The following is a 23,814-nucleotide window of genomic DNA, read 5'->3' on the forward strand; positions in this document are numbered from 1 at the left end:
TCCCTTTCAGGACCACACATCATTTTATTTGGAAAGGGTTACAGAACCTCGTTAGCCAGCAGTTAGAAAGGTCTTCCCACTCACAAATGTTGCATAGTACATCTCAAAACACTGTGGTGGCAAAGTCTGTAATTTTGCCAGTTGCAGGGCTTGCAAGTGCAAAAGTGTTTCATAAACCAGACCTGAACATTTTTAAAGTTACAGCTCTCATTTTGAGAAGCCCAACACAGTTACAAATAATTTATCACATGTAAACAAAGTAACATTCTTTACTTTTCTTTTTGAGCAAAGTGAAAAATTCTTCAAGAGTGATATGGAAATGGCATACGCAAGGCCCATGGACACAGTAATTAGCCCAGGTTACGCTGATGACCTTGATGGGAATAACCTGAACACTCTAGTGTGTCCTCTAAGTTGTAGGCAACTGTCCTGGGACTGTGGTTATTGGGCTAATATTAGTAAAATCCATTGGCATTCCATTAATAATGAAACAGACAACAAACACAATTAGCTACTGCCTTGCTTTATTTTTGTGCAACTAATGTCTTTCCAGCAGCAAGTGCACAAGATAAGGTCAAAAAGATGAAAGTAAACGAACAGAGAAGACTTAAGCACATAAAGTACAGGTGAGAGGGACTGCAAAGCAGGACTCTGGTCAAACAAACAATTAATATCTGTTCATTCTCCTTATGCCAGTCTCAGAACCTCCACGGTCACTAGCTTTGTTTAAAATGATGCATTCTGGTGTTTAAACATCTGCATCTGTTGCCCATTTCTGCCATCACACCCCTTTGATATGCGCCTGCATCGCAATGTCACTTCCTTGTAATCAAGTGCTTGCCTTCCCAACTGAGGTGTACTCAACGCGGCCCCACCCTCGTGTCTAACTACCGATTCAGCCGTACATGTCTATACCAAGATATACACATGTCGCAACATTACCATGAACCACTGTGAAGTTGGCAGTGCAGTACCGTACGAAACAAACAACACGGCCCCTGGTCTGATGGGCCTGACTGTTGTCAAAGTTACCAAGTACTATGCCGGTTCCCATCGAACAACTCAGCCCCTACATTTCCATACACAGCTGCCAATACTACACCACACTAAGGATTACCAGATATGAAGAAGGACTTGCCACTGTGTTCCTTAATTAACAAATCCGTACCAGATCACACATAGCCACATAAGAACTCCACCATGTGTAGTTCGACCAATTGTCCACCAACGCGTCATTGCAGTACCCAACTCTAAACTCAATTCTACATTGCCGTAACATTTGTCAACTCTGCACCACAATCCTTGGTCCAGGTATCAACCAAACCCAACTCTGCTGTATCTGGCTATACACTGGGGCCCAATGAGCCGATATCCAGCTGTCCAGTCAAATAAATGTTCTGTTCTTCTGAGCCACACTGCCAGACCAAGGCTGCATATTATGTAGTAATGCCAGTCTTCCCAATACCCTGGCTCAGCCCATTTTAATTTAGATTTAATCTCCATAAGACCAGCATGTTTAAATGCAGCATGCCTCGAAGAGACCAAAAATATAAAACCAAACAAACAAAAAATAAACTATGCACAGAATAAATACAGTATCTCTGTTTCACAGAGCTGGAAGTTTGTGTTGTTTGCTTCCAATCACCTGAGAATGAAGTTTCCCATTTTGTAATTACTTTAAGAGTCTGTCTTCCTTCTCCTCAACTAAGTACAGACTGCAGTCACTTTACTCTTCAACCATTCTGTTTGCCCATATGTTATTCTTGAGTGGTCCTTACTTCACTAGCTTCAGCCTGGAACCTGCCTTCTTGCCCTCACATTAATGGGGAACATGTTTTGTTGCTAGCGAAGCGCTTTCACGTGTCACCTTAGTACGAAGGCTACCTTACTGCAGAAACTTCAAGCCCAGCATAAGTTAGTCTTCCTTTGCTCCCACCTGTGAACAAATCGCAGAATTTCTTTACGTAACCAACTTTCACACTCTTCTTTTACACACCACTTGCTCTTCCGTCTTGATATTACATCCATGCAGCGCTTCCCACATTCTTTTCTCATATTCTTTTAAATGTCCTCATCGTGGATGCCCAGCTTCAGCATCCACTGACCCAGCTCAAGTAGGCCAGCTTGCCTGCCATTGCTTTCAACCTCCCTATTTGCTTCAACAAATCGATGCATCCCCCACCCGAGCTGCGACTACAAGCTGCCCTTTCTCAACGATTCACAACACTCCACTGCATACCACCCCTTGTCGAAACCATAAAACTCCAGAATTCAAGGCACAGTTCACATTAAGGCCTCATTAGTCCATACTAATGCATAGTTTTCACTTCGACCTCTGTTTTCTTTTGTAGTTCAAAAACATTACCATAAGAATTCTTCCTTCTTCAATGAGGTCTCAACTGAAGGCATGCATAGACAGAACATAGAGCAAAGAACCAGCCACAGTTGAAAATGAAGTGGACAGTGGAGGAAACATCGAATGTAGACTTTTCACAAGCCTCTGTCTGCTAGTCTTGCTCCTTTTTTAGCATTGTCCTTGCTCTTTGGTTCATCTTTCTCCTTTCCCATTTTTGCCAACCCACATGAAAGCCTGGCCTGTCTTGGCTCCTTCAAGGAAACTGTACTGTTCAGTACAGACAGAGAAAGGCCAACTCCGGCCCTGTTGGCCCTGGAGGAACACATTTCTGGGTGAGTCCTGGTTTTAAGTTCCTCCAGATTCACTTCTGTTCCTGCTCTTCTGTCAGTGTGGTCACCTCAAAGGTTGCGGTGTGTTCATCTACTGTTGTGGTGCCATCCATGGAGTTGCAAGGCATTGCCACAATTGTATTTCCTCCAGATGTAATTTGTGAAAGGTTCTGAATGGTCGTGCCAAGTCCCGCCAGGTTGAGCAGCTGATAGGGGCTCATTACCTTGAGCACCGTGCTGCCATCCTGCATGGCTGCTGTGCTAAGTACTGTGAGGTTGGAGGAATCTGGGTGGATTTCTAATGTGTTAGGGAAGCCAGAGCCTGACGATGCAAGCACTGTGTATCCTCCCATCAACTGGGAGGCTGGCGAGCTTACCTGGCTACAGCCCTTGCTGAGCATGGAAGAAGGAATGCCCGACATCACTTTACTGAGAGGGATGTTGGTGAGCTGAGAGATGGGCAAACCCGGTGCCAGGGTGAACTGTGCTGACTGGTTAGAGAGCTGTGAGGTCATCGCAGCAGGTCCAGAGGTGGCCCTGGAGAGCCTGGGCCTTTTCACAGGCGCGGGCATGCTCACTGGTGTTAAAGTCATGAGTACGTTGTTGAGGTGCTGAGACTTGTTTTTCAGTTCCTTAGCCCGCCGCCGGTGTTCGTCACACTGCTGTTCGAGCGCTGCAAAGAGAACATCAAGAGCAAATGAGTGCAGGCAAAATGGAAGTTTTGTGTTGAGGGCAACAATCTGCTGTAAGTCACAGAGGTCAACTAGAAGACAGGATACCAAGGGCATGTGGATGTGGCAAATGTAAAGCTTTGGCCAGTTTCTGCAAAGAAATAACAATTAATCCTTTAGACTATTCGGAATGTGACATTTCTAGATATTTTTATATACATTTCAGATTGTTCTTATTCAGGAAGGTGCTGCAGAAGGTTTCACAGTTATATAATTTAGGTATTCAAGAGTAAATAACATTCCAGGGACCTGCAAAATGTCTAACCTACATATGCCTCGGTGCTCATGGTCCACTATGCCAGAGAGGAGGTCAAATGAAAAATTGGGTACCTATAATCTTAGTCTACCTTTATACTGTTCACCATTACATTTCTAAACACTGAACTCACCCACCCTTGCACGAGATCAAAAACGAGCTTGCTTCAAAGAGAAGATTGCAACAAGGATTAGGGATCAAGGCTAATGTTGCCTGCACCGGTACTGAAATACCACAGATTTCAAAAGGAAGGTGCCAGTAACCAGGATCGCAATCCCCATGCGTTCCTAAAGGGGAAAAGGTGAAAAGACCCCTATTCCCTCAACAGCATTCCCAAAAAATGGCCCTGCACCCTTCAGATTCTCAACATATTGCATACGTATTATGAACAATGATCATATTGTATTCAATTCAACAATAGTTATTAGTTTTCCCATGAAAAAGTGATAGAAGGCTCTTCAATTGGAATCAATTCTTTATTCAATTTTCCGTTAAAATGGCTGTCCATTGCATCTTTCCAGCAGCAGCCCAAGAAGAAGGGGGCGTGTCCCCCGAAACTCGTCGGGCAAACGATTGAATGTGGAGCAGCAAGGCATGTTAATTTGAAGCCCGGAGGGCGGAGGACTGTGAGTGCCTCTCAGATGCTTAGGGCACTTTGGGAGTATAATATATATATTACGTTATAGTCAATTAAAAAATATTGTAGGTAACATTAAATTATGAACTTTTTTTATTTTGCAATGTTACTATTTTGTGGGGTGGGTGTTTGTATGTGCATGTCCCTCTGAAACCCCTCCTTACACCCTTAATAAGCCTCTCCATAGCCCTCCCTAATCTCCTATTTGGTAGTAATTTCCCATGTTCTATCGCCTGTGGCTCTACCCACCTTTACATAGTATTATAGCAATAGTAATTTTACATGTGTGGAAATCTCCGCCATGTTGGTTGAGGTCGAAACATAAAAAGAGAGGAGAGGTGGAAGCAGAGGCCTTCCCACTTAGGTTTGTGAGTAGCATTTTGCAGAATCTAAGAAATAAGTCTGAAGTACAACTAAACATACAACCAAGCGCAGTTTGTGAATAGGCTCCTTTATATTCCAGGTAAAGTATAACATTTTAGAATGTAGCATGATGATCACAAAATGTGAAATCAAAGTTACACACTTAAATCACTGAGAGAATGGTGAAAAAAATACTCTTCCCTAAAAGAAAAAATCCAAGTTTTATAAATATCTACAGTAAAAATGATGTAAAACAAGCATGTGTCAATTTTGAAAAGCTCATATAAGTGAAAAGGAGGCTCTTCAAAGTCCCTTAAACAACATTCACAGGAAACAAGAACAAAATTAGCAGCCTTTTGTTCTTACCGAATCAAACATTTCAAGCTCACGTGGTGAGCTCAATTTAAAGTTACATCAGTCACTCAGCTCTAATGCTGGTTACAAGTATGTAACAGGAGATAAAAACAAGCTGTTAAAAATAAGGCAGTAATTGTACTACCTGGCAAAAACTCTGTCCAGGCTTCAGTGCTGGACTTCCTAAGCATTTTTATAGGGCAGTAGGTGAAAAACGATGACCCCACTGTAGGTAGAAAACATGAAGAAATAAGATTAGGGGTATATATATATATATATATATATATATATATATATATATATATATGACATAGGCAGTATTTGCACCTCTGTAGTTAAGGCTGGCAAGATACAAAGGTATGCTAGCTTTCATTTTGGTAAGTTCAGAAAAAAATGGTCCTGTTGGTGTAGGGGGTTCAGCTATTGTAATAGTTGGTGAAGGAGGTACCTAAAAGTACAATTTTACATGTGAATTCCAGTTGGAAACTTTCTCAGCAAAAAAAAAAAAAAAAGAAAATGGCTGAACAATGGTGTACCCTATTTTTCATAAATATATTGCCTGACAATGTCCATTAGCCAGAAACGTGTGGTGTATTTAGCACTAGATGATTGAGATCATTGTAATAAATTACAAAAAAAAGTATACAATTTACACAAACATGCAAGTAGACACAAAAGAGTACACAGACATTTACAAACAGATTAGAGCTCGATTAGAACCAGACCAATAGAAGATTCCAAATATGACAATACATGAAACAAACCTGCCAAATCCCTTGTATACTGCTCCCTTGAGCGATCCATTTGGCTCTTGTGCCCTGCCAACACTTTCTTGACCAAATCCAGCATACCAAAGTTCTGTACTATGTTGTTCAGCAAGATAGCATCTATAAAAAATAAATACATGAAGAGACCGTTTAATACAGAGGCTGGACAGTCATGCACAGAAATGATTTCTTCTTAAGGCTAAGAAAGAAACATCTATTCACCGAAGTACTCTCAATCCATAGGCTACTGATTTCCTTCCAAAGGCGAGTATCATAGTCGGTGGAACAAGTTACTTAGCTTCAGTAATGCCTTATCTGGTAAAGCCTATCTAGTCGCAGATTCCTTACCTACAAACTATTCCCAGGCGTCAGACTGGATCTGGAAATTTATTGTGAGAAGTACCTCTGCACACCAGTAGGTGTCCTTAATCAGCTCTGCGTGGCGTCGGCCTCAGTGCCAGAAGTGACGTGTGTAGAAGCCTATATAAGCACCATTCCAGTGTGCTGAAATCAGTTTCTTTTCGCGACTTTCCACGCCAGGACTACGGAGCCATGAACACCACTGACCACTGGTATGGAAAACAAGGGCCCTGATATTGGAAAGCCCTGTCCCAAGAAATCTGTTCACAGAGCAGGGAGGGTGGGTGGATTAGTAAGGAATCTACAGCTAGATAGAGGTTCCAGTAGATAGGGAGTTACTGAATGTAAACAAATTGATTATCTGATAGAGACTTCTAGTCGAAGAGTCCTTACCTTAGAATAATACCCAAGCAATAACTTCCCAGAGGTGTTTCCCACCAAAAAAGTCCTGCAGGACCGAACAGGCAAAGTGCCCATCCAGACTAGACCTGACTGTCCAGGCAGTCGTGTTTTAAGAACGCATGTAGAGAGGCCCAAGTAGCTGCCTGGCAGATGTCCAAGACAGAGACTTTGCATGCTAACGCAGTGCTCGCAGCCTTGGCTCTTGTGGATTGAGCCCGCAAATCCTCAGGGGGTTGCTAAGGGCCACTGTGAAGCCGATTGTATTGCAGAGCACTATCCGCCTGGAGATGATCCACTTTTGCATGGCCTTTCCCTTCTTTGCTCTGACATACCCCACAAAGAGTTCATCATCCACCCAGAACTCTCTCGTGCAGTCAAGGTAGAACAACAACGCCCTTTTTGGATCCAGTTGATGAAGTCGCTCCTCTTCTTTAGAGGGATGTGGCGGAGAGTAAAATGTAGGAAGGGTGATGGACCAGCTTACATGAAAGGGAAAGGTTAATTTTGGCAGAAAGGAAGCTCTAGTTTGTAGAACCAGCTTGTCTGGGTAGATGTTCAGGTATTGATGCTTGGATGACAAAACCTGAAGATCCTGACCCTCTGAGCAGATGTTCTTTCCACCAGAAAGGCCGTCTTGATGGTAAGGAGTTTGAGAGGATGGTTTGCAAGGGCTCAAAGGCAGCACACTTCTGGAATGGCAGGACCAGATTAAGGTTCCTCTGAGGCATAATGACGGGAGGAGGAAACATATGTTACAAACCTTTCAAGAACCTACTTACAATAAGGTATTGAAAGAGATAAGGTTAGTCAGGCAACTGCAGAAAAGCTGATCTAGCTGAAAAGTAGCCCTCAACAGCGCCCAGAGTAAAAAGCCCTGCTGGGCAAGGGAAAGAACAAACAGAAAAACCTGAGAGGGGAGCAGAAAGAGGGTCAACCTGTTTCTATGCACAACTTTCCACAAACTTGACGTCCCATCAGTGGAAGGACGTGTGGACTGACTGCCAGAGACCAGGAGCAAGGAGGCCGAACCTGTGAATTAAGAAAGGAATTGGAGTGGATCAAAAAAGGAAGGTGGTAGCAACTCATCCTGAACATTGCGCCAACTATCCAATTCTTTAATGGGCTATTGAAGAAACCCATTTGTAGAAAAACGGTGGCTCCCCCTGGCAGTCTAAGACAAAGTGTGTACAACCCAAAAATCAGTGGGATCAGAAATTGAAAATCTGGTCCGGAGAATATCAGTATCCAATTACTACATGATACAGAATTCACTTAAACTGTGTCCAGTGGGCGCCTTGCCCTATCTAAATTCAAAGAATCAGTCCTGAAGAAGGTTCATATACAGGATACCGAAACGCCGCGTCGACTTGTGATTCTTGTTTTTAAAAAAATCCTTTTATGAAATGTATTATGTTTTTTTAAATTGTTGTATATTGTATCATAAATATAAAATAAATGCATAACAGAGTTTTAATGAAATCTTTTGTGTGGTAAATATCTTTTCAATATTTCTTTGAACCATTACCAACTGTACTTGTTACGTAATTCATTTTCGGTAAACACTAATGCTTGGTGGTTAAGAGAAAATATTTATGTTCAAATTGTGTTTGTTAAAAAATACTCCCCTGGATACACAATTCCCTGAAAATTTGGTCACTGTAACAATAGAATTAAGTGGATATATAGACCTTATCTCGCTAGTTCAAGGTTGCTTTTATAGATTGTTATTTTTGAAACCTGTAACTTTACCTTTCCCGCCGGAATGAACGGCATGTTAGTTTTTGAGTAATATACTCAACCTATGTGGGCTCTTCGTTGAGGGGACGCCTAAGTCTTTTCAAGAGTTACTATTCCCCCCAGTCCCCTATCAGCTGTGGTGGGGTCCTCCTTTTTATCTGATAACCACAAACTTGACCCAACATCAGGCGTATAGAGTTTTGATGGAGGAATGCCTGACTTCTCGAAAAACATTACAGAATTCGCCTGGAAGGTCGAAAGATGTCAACTATCGCCGCTCAATCTCCACGCAAGAAGGCAAAACTTTGATAGGTTTAAGTGGAGAACCCTCCCCTGCTGCTGTGACAGAAGACCCCCCGAAGGGGCAGCCTGGTCAGAGGACCGATGGCCAAGCTCAACAGCTCTGGGTACCAAACTCTCCCGAGCAAAGTCCAGAGCCACAAGATTGATTTGGGCCGAGTCGTTCCTGATCTTAGAAACTCTGAGCAGTAGTAGTAAGGCAGAAAGCCACACAGGAGGCCTGAGCTCCATTCAAGATGAAAAGTATATCTGAGTGAAAGCTGGCTTGGATACTCCAGCACGCAGAACTGCTGACATTGCACAGTCTCGGCAGTGGCGAAAAACTCTAACCAAGAATCACCCCACTGCTGAAAAAGACCTTGCAGCACCTGTGGATGGAGACGCCCTTCGTGATCGGTTAGACATCTTCGGCTGAGTTGTTCCTCTCTGCCATTCCGTTCAGAGAGCCTGCCAGAAGTTGAACCATCAGGATGTGCCCTGCTGTTTAAGCGATGTTCAGAGATGCAGGGCCTCTTGACAAAGCCCCACCCTGTCCTGTTTGTTGCAGTACCACATAGTGGTGGGGTTGTCTATGATCACCCATACTAGTCTTCCCTTGATGGAGGGTAGAAATGCTTTCAATGCCAGACAGATCACCTGGAGCTCCAGAAGGTTGATATGGAGTCTGCATTCTGCCAAAGACCAGAGTCCTCTGATCTCCACCCCTCCCAGATGGGCAACCCATACCATGAGGGACACATCTGTCACAACTGTCAGATCTGGTTGGGAAAGGTAGAGGGGTCTTTCGCTGACCCATTCATGTTCATTAAAAACCACTGCAAGTCTTGTGCAGTTCCCTCCGAGATCTGGACCATGATAATGCACCCACTAAAATTTCAGGTTCCACTGCAGAGCCTGCATATGCCAGCGGGCATGTGTCACAAGCAGGATGCAGTAGGACATGAGGTCTCACCGAAATCCAGCATAGAGGCTGAACCATCTGTATCATAGCCAGAATATCCTTGACATTCAATTCAGGAGGAAACTGCACAGTGTCCAGAAAAGCTCAGATGAAAGGGCGCGTCTGAGAGGGTGACAGATTTGACTTCGGAATGTTGATATTGAACACCAATGAAAGCAACAGGTCCGCTGTAGTCTGGAGATGGGTGATAACAGCCTGGGGCAACCCTGTCTTCAACTGCCAATCAGCGAGATAGGGGAAGACTGGCATTACTGATCTCCGCAGATGAGCTGCAACCACCTTGGTGAGCACCCAGGGAGTGCTGGTACGGCCAAAGGGGAGCGTGGTAAACTAAAAGTGCTCGTGGCCCACCGCGAACCGCACCATCCAGTCTCCCGGGTCCAGGGCAGACAAGACTTGAGAGAGCGCGAGCATTTTGAACTTCTTGAGGAAGAAATTTAGACAGCGCAGGTCTAGGATAGGATAGGATGAAGGCCTCCATCCTTCTTGGGCACCAGAAAGAAGTGGGAACAGCAACCACAACATACTTCAGGCATCGGCACCCTCTCTACGGCTCCCTTGGCCAACAGAGCCGTCCCTTCCTGGCAGAGCAAGGTAAGATGGTCCTCCTACAGCCTGTGATAAGCAGGTGGCTAGGGTGGAGGGGTTGTTTTGAATGGGAGGGAGGAGCCTCTCCGGACAATCTGCAGAATCCATCGGTCTGGTATTATAGTAGTCCAGTGGGGCAGATAATGGCGTATCTGTCTCCCACTGGGTACCCATGATGGTAAGCAGGGAAACTTTAAGGGTTTGGAGGCTGCGACTGCTGGGAGAGTGGGGTAGACAGGCCCGATCTCGGACCACCCGACATATGAGGCCTGTGGATACCACTTCCTCAGCCACACAGAGCCTGGGAAGCTTGCACGCTGTGGGGGCTGGGCAGGTAAAGACATGACTGGAAGACCCTTCTGATGCCACAAAAGGAGCCAAAGGCAGATTGGGGTGGTGAGGGGCCATAAAGAGGACAGAGGACTTGGCTCTAGCCCTGCTGTACTGTTCTCCGTAGAGACAGAAGCCATCAAAGGGCATGTCCATAAGAGATGCTTGGACATCACCTGAAAAGCCAGTGGTCGTCAGCCAGGTGTGGCGCCGCAAGGCGGTTGCCATTTTAACCACTCTGCCAAGCGAGTCGGTGGTATCCAGTCCACATCTGGTTGTGAACATAGCTGCATCTCTCCCATCGGCCACAGCCTGGGAGGGTAAGGCCCTGTGTCCTCCGGGACCATGGGCACCACCTGGGCAACCGAGTCCCATAGAGCATGGGAGTAACAGCCCAAAAAGCATGGGGTGTTCCCAGACTGCAGTGCCAGGCTGGTGGAAGAAAGCATCCGCTTTCATAAGGTGTCCAGCCTCTTGTATTCCATATTTGGATGGGGCGGTAGGGAATGAGCAAGAATTTACATGGGGGGTAGAGACTTGGACCACCAAGCTCTCCGGGTTGGGGTGTTGTGTGAGAAAATTGGGGTCCCTTGGGGCAGGGCGGTGGCAGCGGGCAAGCGTCCTGTTGACAGGAGCCCCTGTGCTGGGCTTGGACCAAGTCCCAATCAGGACGTCAGTAAAGGTTTCCTTAAATGGGACAAGAAATTCGCGGGGGTCACTCCTAGCTGAGGCAGCTCTGTAATGACCTTAGCCCTGACTGTCACAGAGGGCAAGCTAAGGTCCAGGACCGCAGCCGCCTTTCTTACCAGCATTGCAAAAGACGTTCCCTCCTCCATTGCCATGGTAGTGGGAGAAAGAATTGCCAGTATCTGGAGAAATATCCAGTCCACTGGCCTACGCCAAGTCCTCACATCAGTCCATTTAAGGATCTAAATGCTGGTATTCCTCAGGGTCCAGTGAGCCCTCCCAATCCTCCCCTCATCCTAGCCCACAGAAATAGGGCTCAGGCTCCATCCTTGAAGGCATGGCTCTTGTTGGCGTCGGACGACGTCCCTCCGGCTTTGTGTCGGGATCAGAATAGGGACAGCAACGCCAGGAGCATCAGCACGTGGACTGACAGTGTGCTGGGGTGGCGCCTATAAGGGCCATGCGCATATCACTTCCGGCTAGGACAACACCATGGGGAGCCGATCGATGCCACCTATTGGGGCGCAGGGGTACTGCTCACAAATTTCTGGATGCAGTCTGATGCCTGGGGATAATTCTAAGGAAAGGAATCTGCAGCTAGAAGTCTATATCAGATATAACACTTCAAAGGCCAAGAAGACTACCCTCAAAGTGGGATGACTGACCTAATCCCAACCTTAACTCCCTCTTCTCTCACTTTGCTCCTTTCATCTCCACATGGATGAAGTAAAATGTTTTGTCAACAAAAAGGAAAATAGAGGAAATGGTGAAATTTTATGAATGAATACTTCTAGCCATTAGATCCTTCACACATGAGTTTTTCCCAAATGAAGAAGAATACCTTAATGGGTAGTGCTCCTACTAAAAGGGTAAGGGCCAGACGTATTAACACCTTGGCTGCTAGCGGTTTCCCCCCCCCCCGGTGCTGGATTCACAGAGTTCCCTTTATTCATGACGAGCTCAGCTTGTCATAAGCACAGCTCAACCGTGCCTCATGACGAGCTGAGCTCGTCATGAGCAGCGAAGGGGTTAAACACTGGTTGCAAAACACTAGTAGCACTTTGCGACCTGTATTTTTGCGACCACCCTGGTAGTTTACAAACCAACCTATGTACTAATAGGTTGGTTCGCGAAATACTGACTCATAGTGGGTCGAAGTTCGACCTACCTCATGAAGATTAATGAAGTAGGCCACAAAGTAAAATATCGGTGTTGTACAACAGGATTTTGATTGAAAACATTGATACATAGCATTCTGTTCGGTACTTGGAAGGGATGCCTGCAACACGCCCCTTCCAAATACTGATTCAGTATCCATTTCTAAACAAATTTAGCAATTCGGAAATACTTTTTCGAATCACTGAATGCATTTAGTACTTTAGAAACAGAGATTTAGCATTTGCAAACCCTCTGATTTACGGATTTGGAGGGTTTGTGAATGCTAAAACCCTTTGCTCATCTCACCCTAAATGTTTTAAAACCAGTTACAAATAATATGTATACGGCATATTCTTGGGATCATGGGACAGTCAGCAGTCACTAAAAAGTATCCAGGTTTGGTACTCTTGTTCACCACCTGTGATCCAGGGCAACAAAACCAGTGCACTCAACTTGAATAGCCAATTTACACCCTTCATCCCCTGAACTATCTCAGGATAGAGAGGTCATCAAAGTTGACTCAGTGCTTTACTTTAACAAATGAATAGGTGTTTAATAGGTCTGTAAAAATATAGGAATTAAAATTAAGTTATACATAAGAAACAGAAGGTGTTAGCACCTTGTAGGGTCAAGACACTACCCCAAACATTTTTAAAGCTCTTTAGTACTAGGAGGTTCAAGACACTTTATAAGCATTCCTGTTGCTTTTTATTGGCAAGAGTTTAATTCTTGCAAAACGTTTGAAAGGTTGGCAAGGTAAACAGTTGCAGAGATTATGGACTAAACTCTGGTACTTGAGTACCCCTTTGATAACAAGATGGTAGACTAAATGTGGCATTCCTAAGAAATAAGAGGCAGAATAACACGTGTCAACCTAAAATGTAAGGCCTGAAACGCCACCACCAAAATATCTATAGCTACATCTAGCAAAGTTGTGGTGCTCCCATTGCTTATGTGGGGTGATGTCTGAGTGTAAGGAGTATGCCCTTAGGAGGCGGCCAAGAAAAAAAATGATTAGCCAACCATAGGTTAATTTGCACTGTACAAGCGAGAAAAAAACTAAACGTAGCATTGCAAACCAAAAGTCTGAAGAACATAGAAAATGGTTTAATTTCTTCAGAATCAGTAGATGAAAAAAAAGTTTTAGAAAGTGCATAAATGTGTGATTTTTTAGATAAGTTTAGAAATTCGGTGGCGCTAGAGGCTGCACGGCAAGATGGCTGCACCTGCGTGAGGCCCTGCCTGGCCGAGTTCTAATCCGTCCATTATCCGCCTGAAATGAGCAGCATCTAAGTCCTTTTGACACCTGTAGGATGCTGCACTCCCCTGCGGCACAGGCTGGGTGTGACTGGCGCCCTGAAAATTCTCTTAGTGAGTGTTTTTTTGCAGTCTTCGCTGACCTGCGACTCTGCAGAGGAAATGGCGTGTCTCATCCATTCTACGGCGCAGAGCCGTGCACGTCTGGAGCACACCGACCAGAGACCCCCGCCGTAGTGCAATGCTGGGAGGCCAATCGCATTGGTGAAGCAACCCTAGTAGTTGTGCGCCGATTGCTGAGGGAAGCTGCTGTGCCCAGACGGAGCGGGAGGTTCGGGCCCTGGCTGTAGACAGTACATGTAGTCTAAACATGAGTTCACTATTATGTGGCATAATTTTGTTTTTTCTACATGAGTCAAGCTAAATCAATTTTACTAATCGTGTAGCTGCTCAAAACATGTTAATTGCCTGAAAAACCCCTTACCCTTGTACATTGTTTATTGTTTGTCTAGCCTTGTTGGATACAGGATTGTGTCCCACTGTATTTATGTTTGTTTGACTTATTGATTAAATTTGAGGTTCGGCTGGACTTCTCTTTTCCTTATAGTGCATATTGTGGCCTATAATTATTTGATATTGCAATTTCGCTTGTAAGGACCGTTGTGGCCTTTTGATACTGGCTGTATTGAAGGCCCCCTATTGAGAAGATCTGCTGTCGCTGCCCGACGTTCCTGGCGCCTGATAGCACCGGCTGCGGTGAGTGGGGACGCGGCTCGGCCCAGGATTTGGCTGCGGAGGCGGGCTGGGGTCTGGACTGGGGCCGTGGCCTGCGAGCTGTGGCTGGTGCAGGGTGCAGCATTTGGAGGTCGAGATTTTGCTGACAGACTTGCTGTACAGAGCTGGGATCGTATCATCGTTGGGGACTGGCGAATCACACTCCCGGGTGGTGAATTGCATCTGATAAGGCAATATTAAAATTACAAAGTGGCTGCCAACACCAGAGTAAATGTGTTTGCTTGCACTGCATAGCTCACTATAACGAGGAGTGTAGGATTGCTTGTGCTGGGGCCGACGCTGGTTGCACCTTGGCAGAACACAGCTGACTGTGGGGAACTGAAGCGCCTCAGCCGGTGGCTGTTCTATTCGGAGGCTGGGTATGCACAGACTGGGGGCTGCAGCGGCACCTGTGATGACGTTGAAGGAGGCTGTTAGTCCCGGGTGACATTGTGTATCCTTTTGCCCCTTACGCTCCTTCTTTGCTACTAGCCACTGGGGGTGTCTTACACCGAAGGAGCCATGGGAAGGACTGATAAGTCACAGCCACACCTTCATTTTGAGACATGTAAACCATCTAAAACCCTGCAGAAGGCTGCCTCTGACTCGGAGGCAGATGCCTGGGCTGATGGCCCCCCTCGCTGGTTACTGGCCATGCAGCGTAGTGTACAGTCCATTGAGGGTACAATGGCTGCGGTCAATCACTGACTTGACCACATGTGCTCTCAATTAGAAAAAACAAAATGCTTGCATGGGGGAGGTGGAGCAGAGGGTGTCCGCTATGGAGGATGGTCTCAGTACAGTTTTTGACAAAACCCTCAATATGGAAAAAGTACTAGCCCTCATCCATGCCAAAAATGAGTATTTGGAGGCGCGGTTCCGGGCTGCCGGAATCCACCAATGTGGGAAAAATTGAAACCTACATAGAGAACCTTATTTCTGATCTCTTTGGCGCTGATCAACTCTCTAACATGTTCATTGTGGAGGGTGCCCACCAGTCTCTTGCTGCAAGGCCGGTGCCGGGGGCCCTGCCCCTCCCCATCATAGCTAGACTTTTGAAATATAGGGACCAGGACACCGTATTGAGGTTGGCGAGAGGAAAGGGCACTATTCAGTACCAAGTTAACACACTGGCTTTTTTCCCCAGACTTAACGGTGGCTGTACAGGCGGCCAGACGAGAATTTGGCACCGTGAAAAAATTTCTGCAAACGGAGGGGGTCCCGTATGTGATGCTGTACCCTGCTCGCCTACGCATAAGGGCGGACTGGGTTTGTAAAATTGTTACATCTCCAAAGGCTGCTCTGGAGCATGCCAAACAGTTAAAGCGCAGGCGACGTCAGGCCAGTACTACTCCAGATGAGGAGGAGTAGTGGTGGGATATCTAAGCTTACTATATGTTTACCCACACATATGATGTCTCGGACTGCTCCTGATGTCTTATATGCTCACAGAAACCGGTACTTGTTGGGCGCATGTAGAACTATCAAAACAAAATGTATGCACTAACTGCTAATGAAGATGCCGAGGGTGACCTAATTCATTTTGATACTGAGATTGCGGAACATTGTTTTTTTTTCTCCATATGTTGGCTGTTCACCACTGAGTACTCTTGCTCTGGATTTAGTTGAGATCTGTGAACAACACTTTCATGAATATGTTTTGCTGCCCAGGGGGGTGGTGCATTTTGTTATAATACGTGTCTGATACTGACGCATTATTATCCTATCTCAACTTAGACTTGCTCGGCCACCTTCTACACTGTGGGAGGTCAGAAGCACTCTGCACCCCCCAAATGGTACACTGTGGGAGGTCAGAAGCACTCTGCACCCCCCAAATGGGAGTACTCCAAACGCTGTTTGTTTTTGATGTTGTTGGGTATGTTGGGGGGAATGGCAGGGTTCTGGGATGGCTTTGGCATGTTGGGGTTGCTGAAGTGGGCGGGTGATTATCTTGGGGCAGGCAGAATGAGCAAGATCTGTGTTTGCTTACCTGGACCGCATGGGAGTGCAAATAGCCTTATTACAGGAGACGCATTTAACGACAGTCAGCAAATAAAGTGGGTACGCGCTGGGCAGGTGCCAGAGTTGTTTCATCCTACTCTACCTACTCTATTGGTGTGTTGACCCTGGTAAAGAAGGACGTCCCTTTTACTGTGGTTCGCTCTGAAAATGAGGACTGTGGACGAGTGGTGCTTCTGCATGGGAAATTGGGTGGAAAAAATGTGTTGCTTGTAAATGTGTATGGCCCAATGTAGATGACCCTTCCTTCTATTCGGATGTGTGGCGTAGAATATCCACATTCCCTCCTGCTGCAAATATTTGGGGGGGTGATTTTAACGTTTGCCTGGATGCTACCATGGATAGGGCTGGCAGTAGTGAGATGCGGCCTAAACAAGCTGCGGAAGAACTAATTGGATTAATAGATGCAGGCCACTTCATGACATCTGGCACAGTCGTCACCCCGCTGGCAGGGAGAGTACATTGGTTTCATCTATACATGGGTACTGGTCCCGTATAGACCTTTGGCTCGTGTCAGAGATGGTTTGTGCCCGGGTAATTGCGGTGACACACGAGGCACGCACCCTGTCTGACCACTCCCCTGTACTCCTTGAATTGCAAATTTCTACTTGTGAGAGATCACCCTTTGCATGGAGACTCCAGCCGTTGGAACTTAATGATTCAGGCAGACTATCACTGAGGCGATTAAAAACTTTTTTAGGGAGAACGAGGGATCAGTGGATAGCACAGGAGTGTTATGGGAAGCTTTTAAAGTTACTATCAGAGGAGCCTGTACACGGAGGATACAAAAGTTATTTTCCTACATTTCTAAACTAGAACGTGAATATGAATCTGATCCCTCCACTGCTAAACTAGCTGCTATAAGAGACCTTGTCACGGAAGACGAAGACGGTAGACCAAGAGTTATTGCATTGCTCCTGAAGGAAAATTGCATGGTACTATGGCGAGGGGGGCCACCCATGCCGCTCCCTTGCGCAAAAACTAGCAGAGCAGCGTAGCCAGGAGAATGTAACAGAACTCATAGATGAAGATGGGGTAGCCCATCACTCGACAACCGAGCTCTGCGATACCGTTTTACGGTCTTACACCTGTCTATATGCTTCCAGGACTTCCCCACCGATCGCAGAGATTGATGCATACTTGGACGATGTTGCGCTGAGGTGGCTGTCCAATTCTCACTGCGAATACCTAATGCAACCGTTTGACGAAGAGGACTTTAAAGAGGCCATAATGGCCCTACCAACCTGTAAGGCCGCAGGGCTAGACGGGCTGCCCAGCGAATTTTATATGGTCTATGCTTCATGTCTGTCCCCTCGGCTATTAGAAGTATATGCAGAAGCCTATGAGAAAAGAACACTGCCACCCTCTCTTCGAGAGGTTCTACTTGTCACATTATTAAAGCCAGACAAGCGCCTGAATAAGTGTGGATCCTACAGGCCTCTTTCAATCATCAATATTGATGCAAATATTTTGGCCCAAATGATAGCCACTAGGATACAACCACTAGTTCCTCTTCTGGTTCTGCCAGACTAATCTGGATTTGTTACGGCGCGCTCCACGACCCACAACTTGCGAACGCTCTTCTCCACCCTACATTACTTTGAGCGAGACTTCTAAGCGGTGGCTGTGCTGCTTGATGCAGCAAAAGCCTTTGACTCACTGCAATGGCATTTTATGTTCACGGTTCTGAATAGGATGAGCTTCCCTTCTTTTTTCTTACAATGGCTCAGGGTGCTGTACAGTGATCCGGTGGCCAGGGTTCGGGTTAATAGGTGGGTGTCATCATTGTTCAATATTAAGAGAGGCACACAACAGGGGTGCCCCCTGTCACCTATGCTTTTTTCGCTTGCCTTGGAGCCCCTTGCCTGCAAATTACGTCAAAAGCACACAGCAGTTGCCCTAGGGTTTCAGCAGTGACCATTGATCGTCTCCCTCTATGCAGACGACATGTTGCTATATGTTTGCGAACGAGCTATATACCTGTCTGCGCTTCTCCAGGAGTATGTCCGGTTTGAACAATTCTCAGGTCTTGGGATCAACTGGTCAAAATCTGTGGTATTTTCCCTCACTGCACACACGAAAGAGGTGGAGATGGAATATCCACTGACCTGGATGTCTGATCCTGTGAAATATCTTGGCGTATGGTTGCACAGGGATCCTGATATGTTTGTCACTGAGAATTATGGCCATGCGGTTACGCGCATCACGGAACTGGTCGAGAGATGGGCACACTTACCCCTCTCATTGTCAGACATGATAGCGGTTGTGAAAATGGCCTTTCTTCCTAAGCTGCTTTATTTCTTTGTAAACATTCCTATCAAATTAAATGTGGCAATGTTCCGCACTCTGCAATCGGCACTGGTAACGTTTGTATGGGGAGGTAAGACACTCCGATGCAGGTAGGACCTTTTGGTTCAGCCCTTTGACCTAGGTGGCTTCGAGGCACCTGACCTTCGCTTGTACAACATGTGCGCACAGGTGCAATTTGTACATTATTGGCATTTCCGCCAGCGCTTTCAGCCTCATATAGCTATAGAATCTGATGCTATCCTGCCAATGCCACTGCAGGCTGCAACCCTGTCGGATGGGGTCTGGCGGCCCACGGACTGAAATAAACCCTGCACTGTGCACGGTGTGGGCATGGCGAATGCTGGCGACAAAGGCTCAGTTGTCGTATCTATACGTTCCATTGCTTCCTTTAGTTTCACACCCTGATATCTCTGCGGCACGTGAGACGCCGGCCCTACGAGAGCTGGCTGCAGTGGGTATAACTCGGCTCGGGACCTCTATAAGAATGGCCAATTTAAAACATTGCAGGAGGCGCAGAATGTCACAGAACGTGGCTTTACATACGTCCGAGTCTGTCAGGCCATTCGCGCAGTGTACCCAGAGTACCCTGTGGAACACACTACTCTACGGGCATTGCAGGCGATGCTGTCGGAAGAGGGGCATAGGGGGTTAATCACTAAACTTTATAATGCTTCCCTGCCCGAGCGAGAACAAAGTGATCACCCCTCTTGTCTACGCTGGCAGGCAGCGTTAGGTACTACTATTGCGCCGGAGGTTTGGACGGCGTGCTGCCAACTCACTGGTCGTCTCACGGCTAACTGCAACCTCGGAATTATTCACTTCAAATTCTTACATCAGGTGTACTACTCCCATTCACAAGTACGGTCTGCGAGAGACTGCGAATTGTGTGCGCTGTGGAATGGCAGATGCAGACTTCTTACACATGGCATGGATGTGTGCGGGTGTATTTGCTTTCTGGACTGCTATGGCTAAAATGCTTACCGATATACTGGTGGAACCCATGCACTGTACTCCTGAAATATGCTTACTGGGTTTTGTTAAATGACTTAAACCTTGCAATAGGCGAATTGTCGCAGTTTCTACTCTATTTGCGAAAAAGGGCCGTTGCGCAATGTTGGGGTGCCAAGACAGTTCCTACAGTGAAGAAGTGGATCCGCGACCGGATCCATTGCAGGACTCAGCTCCAAATATATGAAGAGGAGTTACCAGAGACTTCCCGTCCCAAAGACATTTGGGCCCCGTTTACAGCTTACCTGTTATCCCACCCAGACCTACTGTAAATTTCCAGCATTGTTGCACCCCTTATCACTCTAGCTCAATGGACTCTGTGGAGGTGCCCGCCCGCTACTCTGGCCTTTGCCGCCCCCTGAACGTTACCTTGGATCTTGGGTGTTGTTTTTCCCAGCTCATAGTAACCGGTTCCAAGTAAGAGCTTATCTATTGCCATCATTGCTATTGCCTTGCATACAACTGTCTATTGAGGTACAGGTATATTCCGAATGTACTAGAATTATGATCTTGTTCTGCCTGGGGGTGAGGGGGAATGGGGGGATTTATGTAACCTAATCACTTTGTACCACTTTGCATTACTTGATTGTTTTTCTACCTCTGAAATTAATAAATATATATTTTTTTTTACAGTTTAGAAATTCATTTGGAAGCTCAGCGACTTAACAGATGACACTAATGGAGAGGTGAGGCTAGGAACACAGAACGAAATGCCAATCCTTAGTGGATAAAGACGAGGAAAAAAATAAGGAAACACTTCATTGTACGCGATTTAGTTTTAAAGTGTGAGTGGACATCCTGTCATCTATGGCTCAGAGACAGTCCCTCCGGCCACTGAAAACATTCAAAGGTATAACTGAATGTCAAATGGATGGAGATGCTTGTTCTAGTTATTAGACTTGGTGCTAAGGCCATATTCTGCACATCATGGGTAGGTGATAAGTTATGGAGAATCCAACCTGGACAAAATGGTTATTAAGCCCTAGTAAGGAGGAATTAAGACAGAAGTTCTGTGGCAAGTAAGAAAAAAACGGATTTGTTGCGCAGCCAAAATGTGAGAGGGAACATGCTCTGAAACTAATAACCTGTAAGAATTATAAAATCACACTTTTCCTTAGCTACCTCAGTATGGACGGGGAGCCAGTTCCCAATCGTACATCTGTATAGCCCTTGTCCTTCAGTTTCTTACCCTGGACCTGTAGGGGTGGATCCTGTAACCGCAACTGAATCCCCTTTATAGTTTCCAAAAGTTCCTGGTGTAACTCCTGGATCACCTCTTCGAGCAGGCCTGCATCCCTCAGACCCTGCCAAAAGTTGAAGGTATCATCTGGACAGCAAGGAAAATGAAGATAAAATCAGTGCCTGAGTAGAGGTGACAAGCTGTAACAATAGAAACAAGGTAGCAAGTAAATCAAACACACTAAAATTGTTTCCTCTTTGAGGTAGAGATATGAATCCTAGTCAGACAGTGAAAATAGATATTTACTATATTGTACGTAGCAAAAACATGCATAACATTCTTTTATGCCAATTAGTAGGGATAGGAGATGCTCCCCCTTGTTTACCATTGGTCTATCTGACACTTCTCTTGGAAAATGAATACACTATCAAAAGCAGAAAGCATGACTTTAAGAGGAGGCTGTGGAGGGACTTAAGGTAGTACATTCTGGTGATTACATTGAGGGACGTGTCCCCCCAGGTGGGAGGTTTTGCAAGGTAGGGGGCTGCGGGGAGGAGATAAAGGTGCACTTCTGATATCAAAGACATTTTGGTGAATGGATGGTCATGACAGTGATGAGCCCATGTGTAGATACTACAATGTGCTGACTGGTCCTATCCAATTTCAACATTAAAAACCATGTTATGTCCATAGGAAAATGTTCAATAATGTACCACTGCTACAGCCAATGAATAATGTTTTGTGAATGCGAGTCTCAATATCACCTGTAGGAAGCTGGAATACCAAAAAGAGGCATACTGTTGAAAGAGTCCAGGCAAATCGCAAAAGAATTACGGAGGAACAAATTACACCCCAAAAGCTCTCGTTTATAATAGTGTGGACGCGCAGTTAGGCATATCAGAGGGTAGTGCTACACATTTATTACACACACAAAGGCAGTAAATGAGACACACTCAATAAAGAAATACAACTGCAATTTATAAAAGACGCATACTTTTATATAAATTTAGATACCAAGATCAACAGAATCAGGTTATGATTTTTTATAGTTTTCAGAAATATATTCAGAGCATTTTCTGGATCGGCAATATTAACCTATTGAAGAAAGACAGGTATTGCATTCTGACACTTGCCAGCGACTTACGGGACTGTTCTTCTGGATTTGAGGCGAGTAGGGGGCAAGGTCCAAGGCCACACCAACAGGTCACCTCGGGAGGCTCTGGGGGTGTCCGGGTGCATCTGATGTCCCATTCACTAACATAGGACAACAAGATGATTGACCCTTTAGATCCTTGAGCAAGTGGGTTTGCCTTTGGTCCACTATGCCTCAGGCTGTGGGGGTCGGATGCAGTGGTGTCTTTTGACGTTAGATTTTGGTGCAGGAGTCTCTCGCGGTTGGAGCGAGCCTGCAGAAAGAGGCAGCAGACGGTGACTGGAAGTCGAGTCTGGGCATACCGAAGCGTGGGCTTGGCTCTTGTGGATCTGGGGACCCCGTTGGCATCATCACTTCCCTTGGACTTGGGCTCTGCATAGGTGCTTTGAAGCGTCAGATGGCTGAGGTCACATACTCACTCTTGTTCTTTGGTTCTTCTTCTGTGTTAGTGTCCAGTCTTGGCACAACAAGTCTTGGCTGCTGCAAGGGGTCCAGTGCACCAAGGAATGGTGCTGTGCGGCTCTGGTCGGTCCTGGCATCCCCACACTTGGAGGGAGGATGGATCTGACCTGTAGGAGCACTACTACCTCTTCCTGGGCAGCTGCTGCAACCGTAGACTCCATAGGTGGCTGGTCGGTGTACCGGGTCTTGTTTCTTTGGTGCTTGCAGCTACAGGGGAGTAGCTCTAATACTCCAAGGGAGTTTCTAAGCACTGGCAGCCCTCTGGGTTTCTTGAGGTTCTGCACAGCGGCAGTGTGAACTAGTTGGTCCACGAAGGTCGGGTGCTGTAGACAGGCCAGCAAAATATCTAGTAATAGAACTAGACACCGCAGGGGTACATCAGCTCATGCAGATATGTCCTCACATAAAATATAATGCACCCTGCATTAGGACTTAAAGCCCTGCTGTAGGGGTGACTTACATATATTAGATGCAGTGACTTTGGCATGACACACAGCAGTGTATCATGTTGTGTTTTCACTCACAGTTTGCACCATGTCACACAGCTTGCAATGGCAGTCTGTCTGGAATCTGTATGTGGGTCCCTTAGGGTGGCATAAGATATGCTGAGTATCCCTACACTAGGTACCACAAGTACCAGTTACCATTTATTAGGGAGCTATAATCCTTTGCCGCTCATAAGACAATTAGACAACACCTTGTTTTCGGGTACGAGCTGTGGCACTGAGGTCTGGTTAGCAGGCCTCAGTGCATGGTCGGAGTCGAAAATCAGCATCTAGTAGCTAAATAGAGGGCAGCAAATGGGGGCAACTGCAACTAAAGCCCAGTTCTCTACGTCAGGCACCTATACCAAATTGATGTTCTTGCTTTGAAAGTATAATGATGGAACATCATTCAAATGCACTGCACTTTTCTGCTTTGCATGTTGCTTTTTACATGCAGACCAAGCCAGTTCAAGTTGGATGTGGTATCACTGGAGCAGCAATTCTTCAGTACTTCTCTATCATGAAAACCTCTGATATTCATAAATGTGTGTGCCTAATCTCAGAATTAACATTATTTTAAATTATCTCCTAAAGCGACAAGCCTATAGAACTAAAAAGTTTAACTTTAAAAAGTCACTTCTTATTAAATATTTTGTGCTATAACATACATTTGACTGAAAGCCCGCTTTAACCTCTCATGAAAAAACACATAATGGATGATAATGGATTACCTTTTACAACAACCAAATTATGACACTAATCAATTAATGCACCATAATTCGTTTAATACAATTTGGTACCAGCAAAAAACATATCTGACCACTAAATCCTGCTCTCCCTTTGATCCCTG

The 23,814-nt window shown here is 45.7% G+C and overlaps 1 protein-coding gene across 2 annotated transcripts in view; it reads right to left on the bottom strand.

Annotated features, from left to right (window-relative positions):
• Positions 1 to 507: 507 nt before the first annotated feature.
• The window catches only part of GMEB2 (glucocorticoid modulatory element binding protein 2), a 161,342-nt gene continuing 138,035 nt past the window's right edge, over positions 508 to 23,814 (bottom strand). For both annotated transcript variants that reach the window (XM_086932744.1, XM_086932743.1), the window contains exons 8-10: positions 20,874 to 21,011; positions 5,791 to 5,913; positions 508 to 3,358 (exon numbers count right to left, since the gene is read on the bottom strand). In XM_086932744.1, coding sequence (XP_086788870.1) covers positions 2,718 to 3,358; positions 5,791 to 5,913; positions 20,874 to 21,011 — 902 coding nt within the window. In that variant the 3' untranslated portion in view covers positions 508 to 2,717. The remainder of the gene's footprint in view (positions 3,359 to 5,790; positions 5,914 to 20,873; positions 21,012 to 23,814) is intronic.

This window comes from Lissotriton vulgaris, chromosome 7 (genome assembly GCF_964263255.1).
Source record: "Lissotriton vulgaris chromosome 7, aLisVul1.2, whole genome shotgun sequence".
Lineage (NCBI taxonomy): Eukaryota > Metazoa > Chordata > Amphibia > Caudata > Salamandridae > Lissotriton > Lissotriton vulgaris.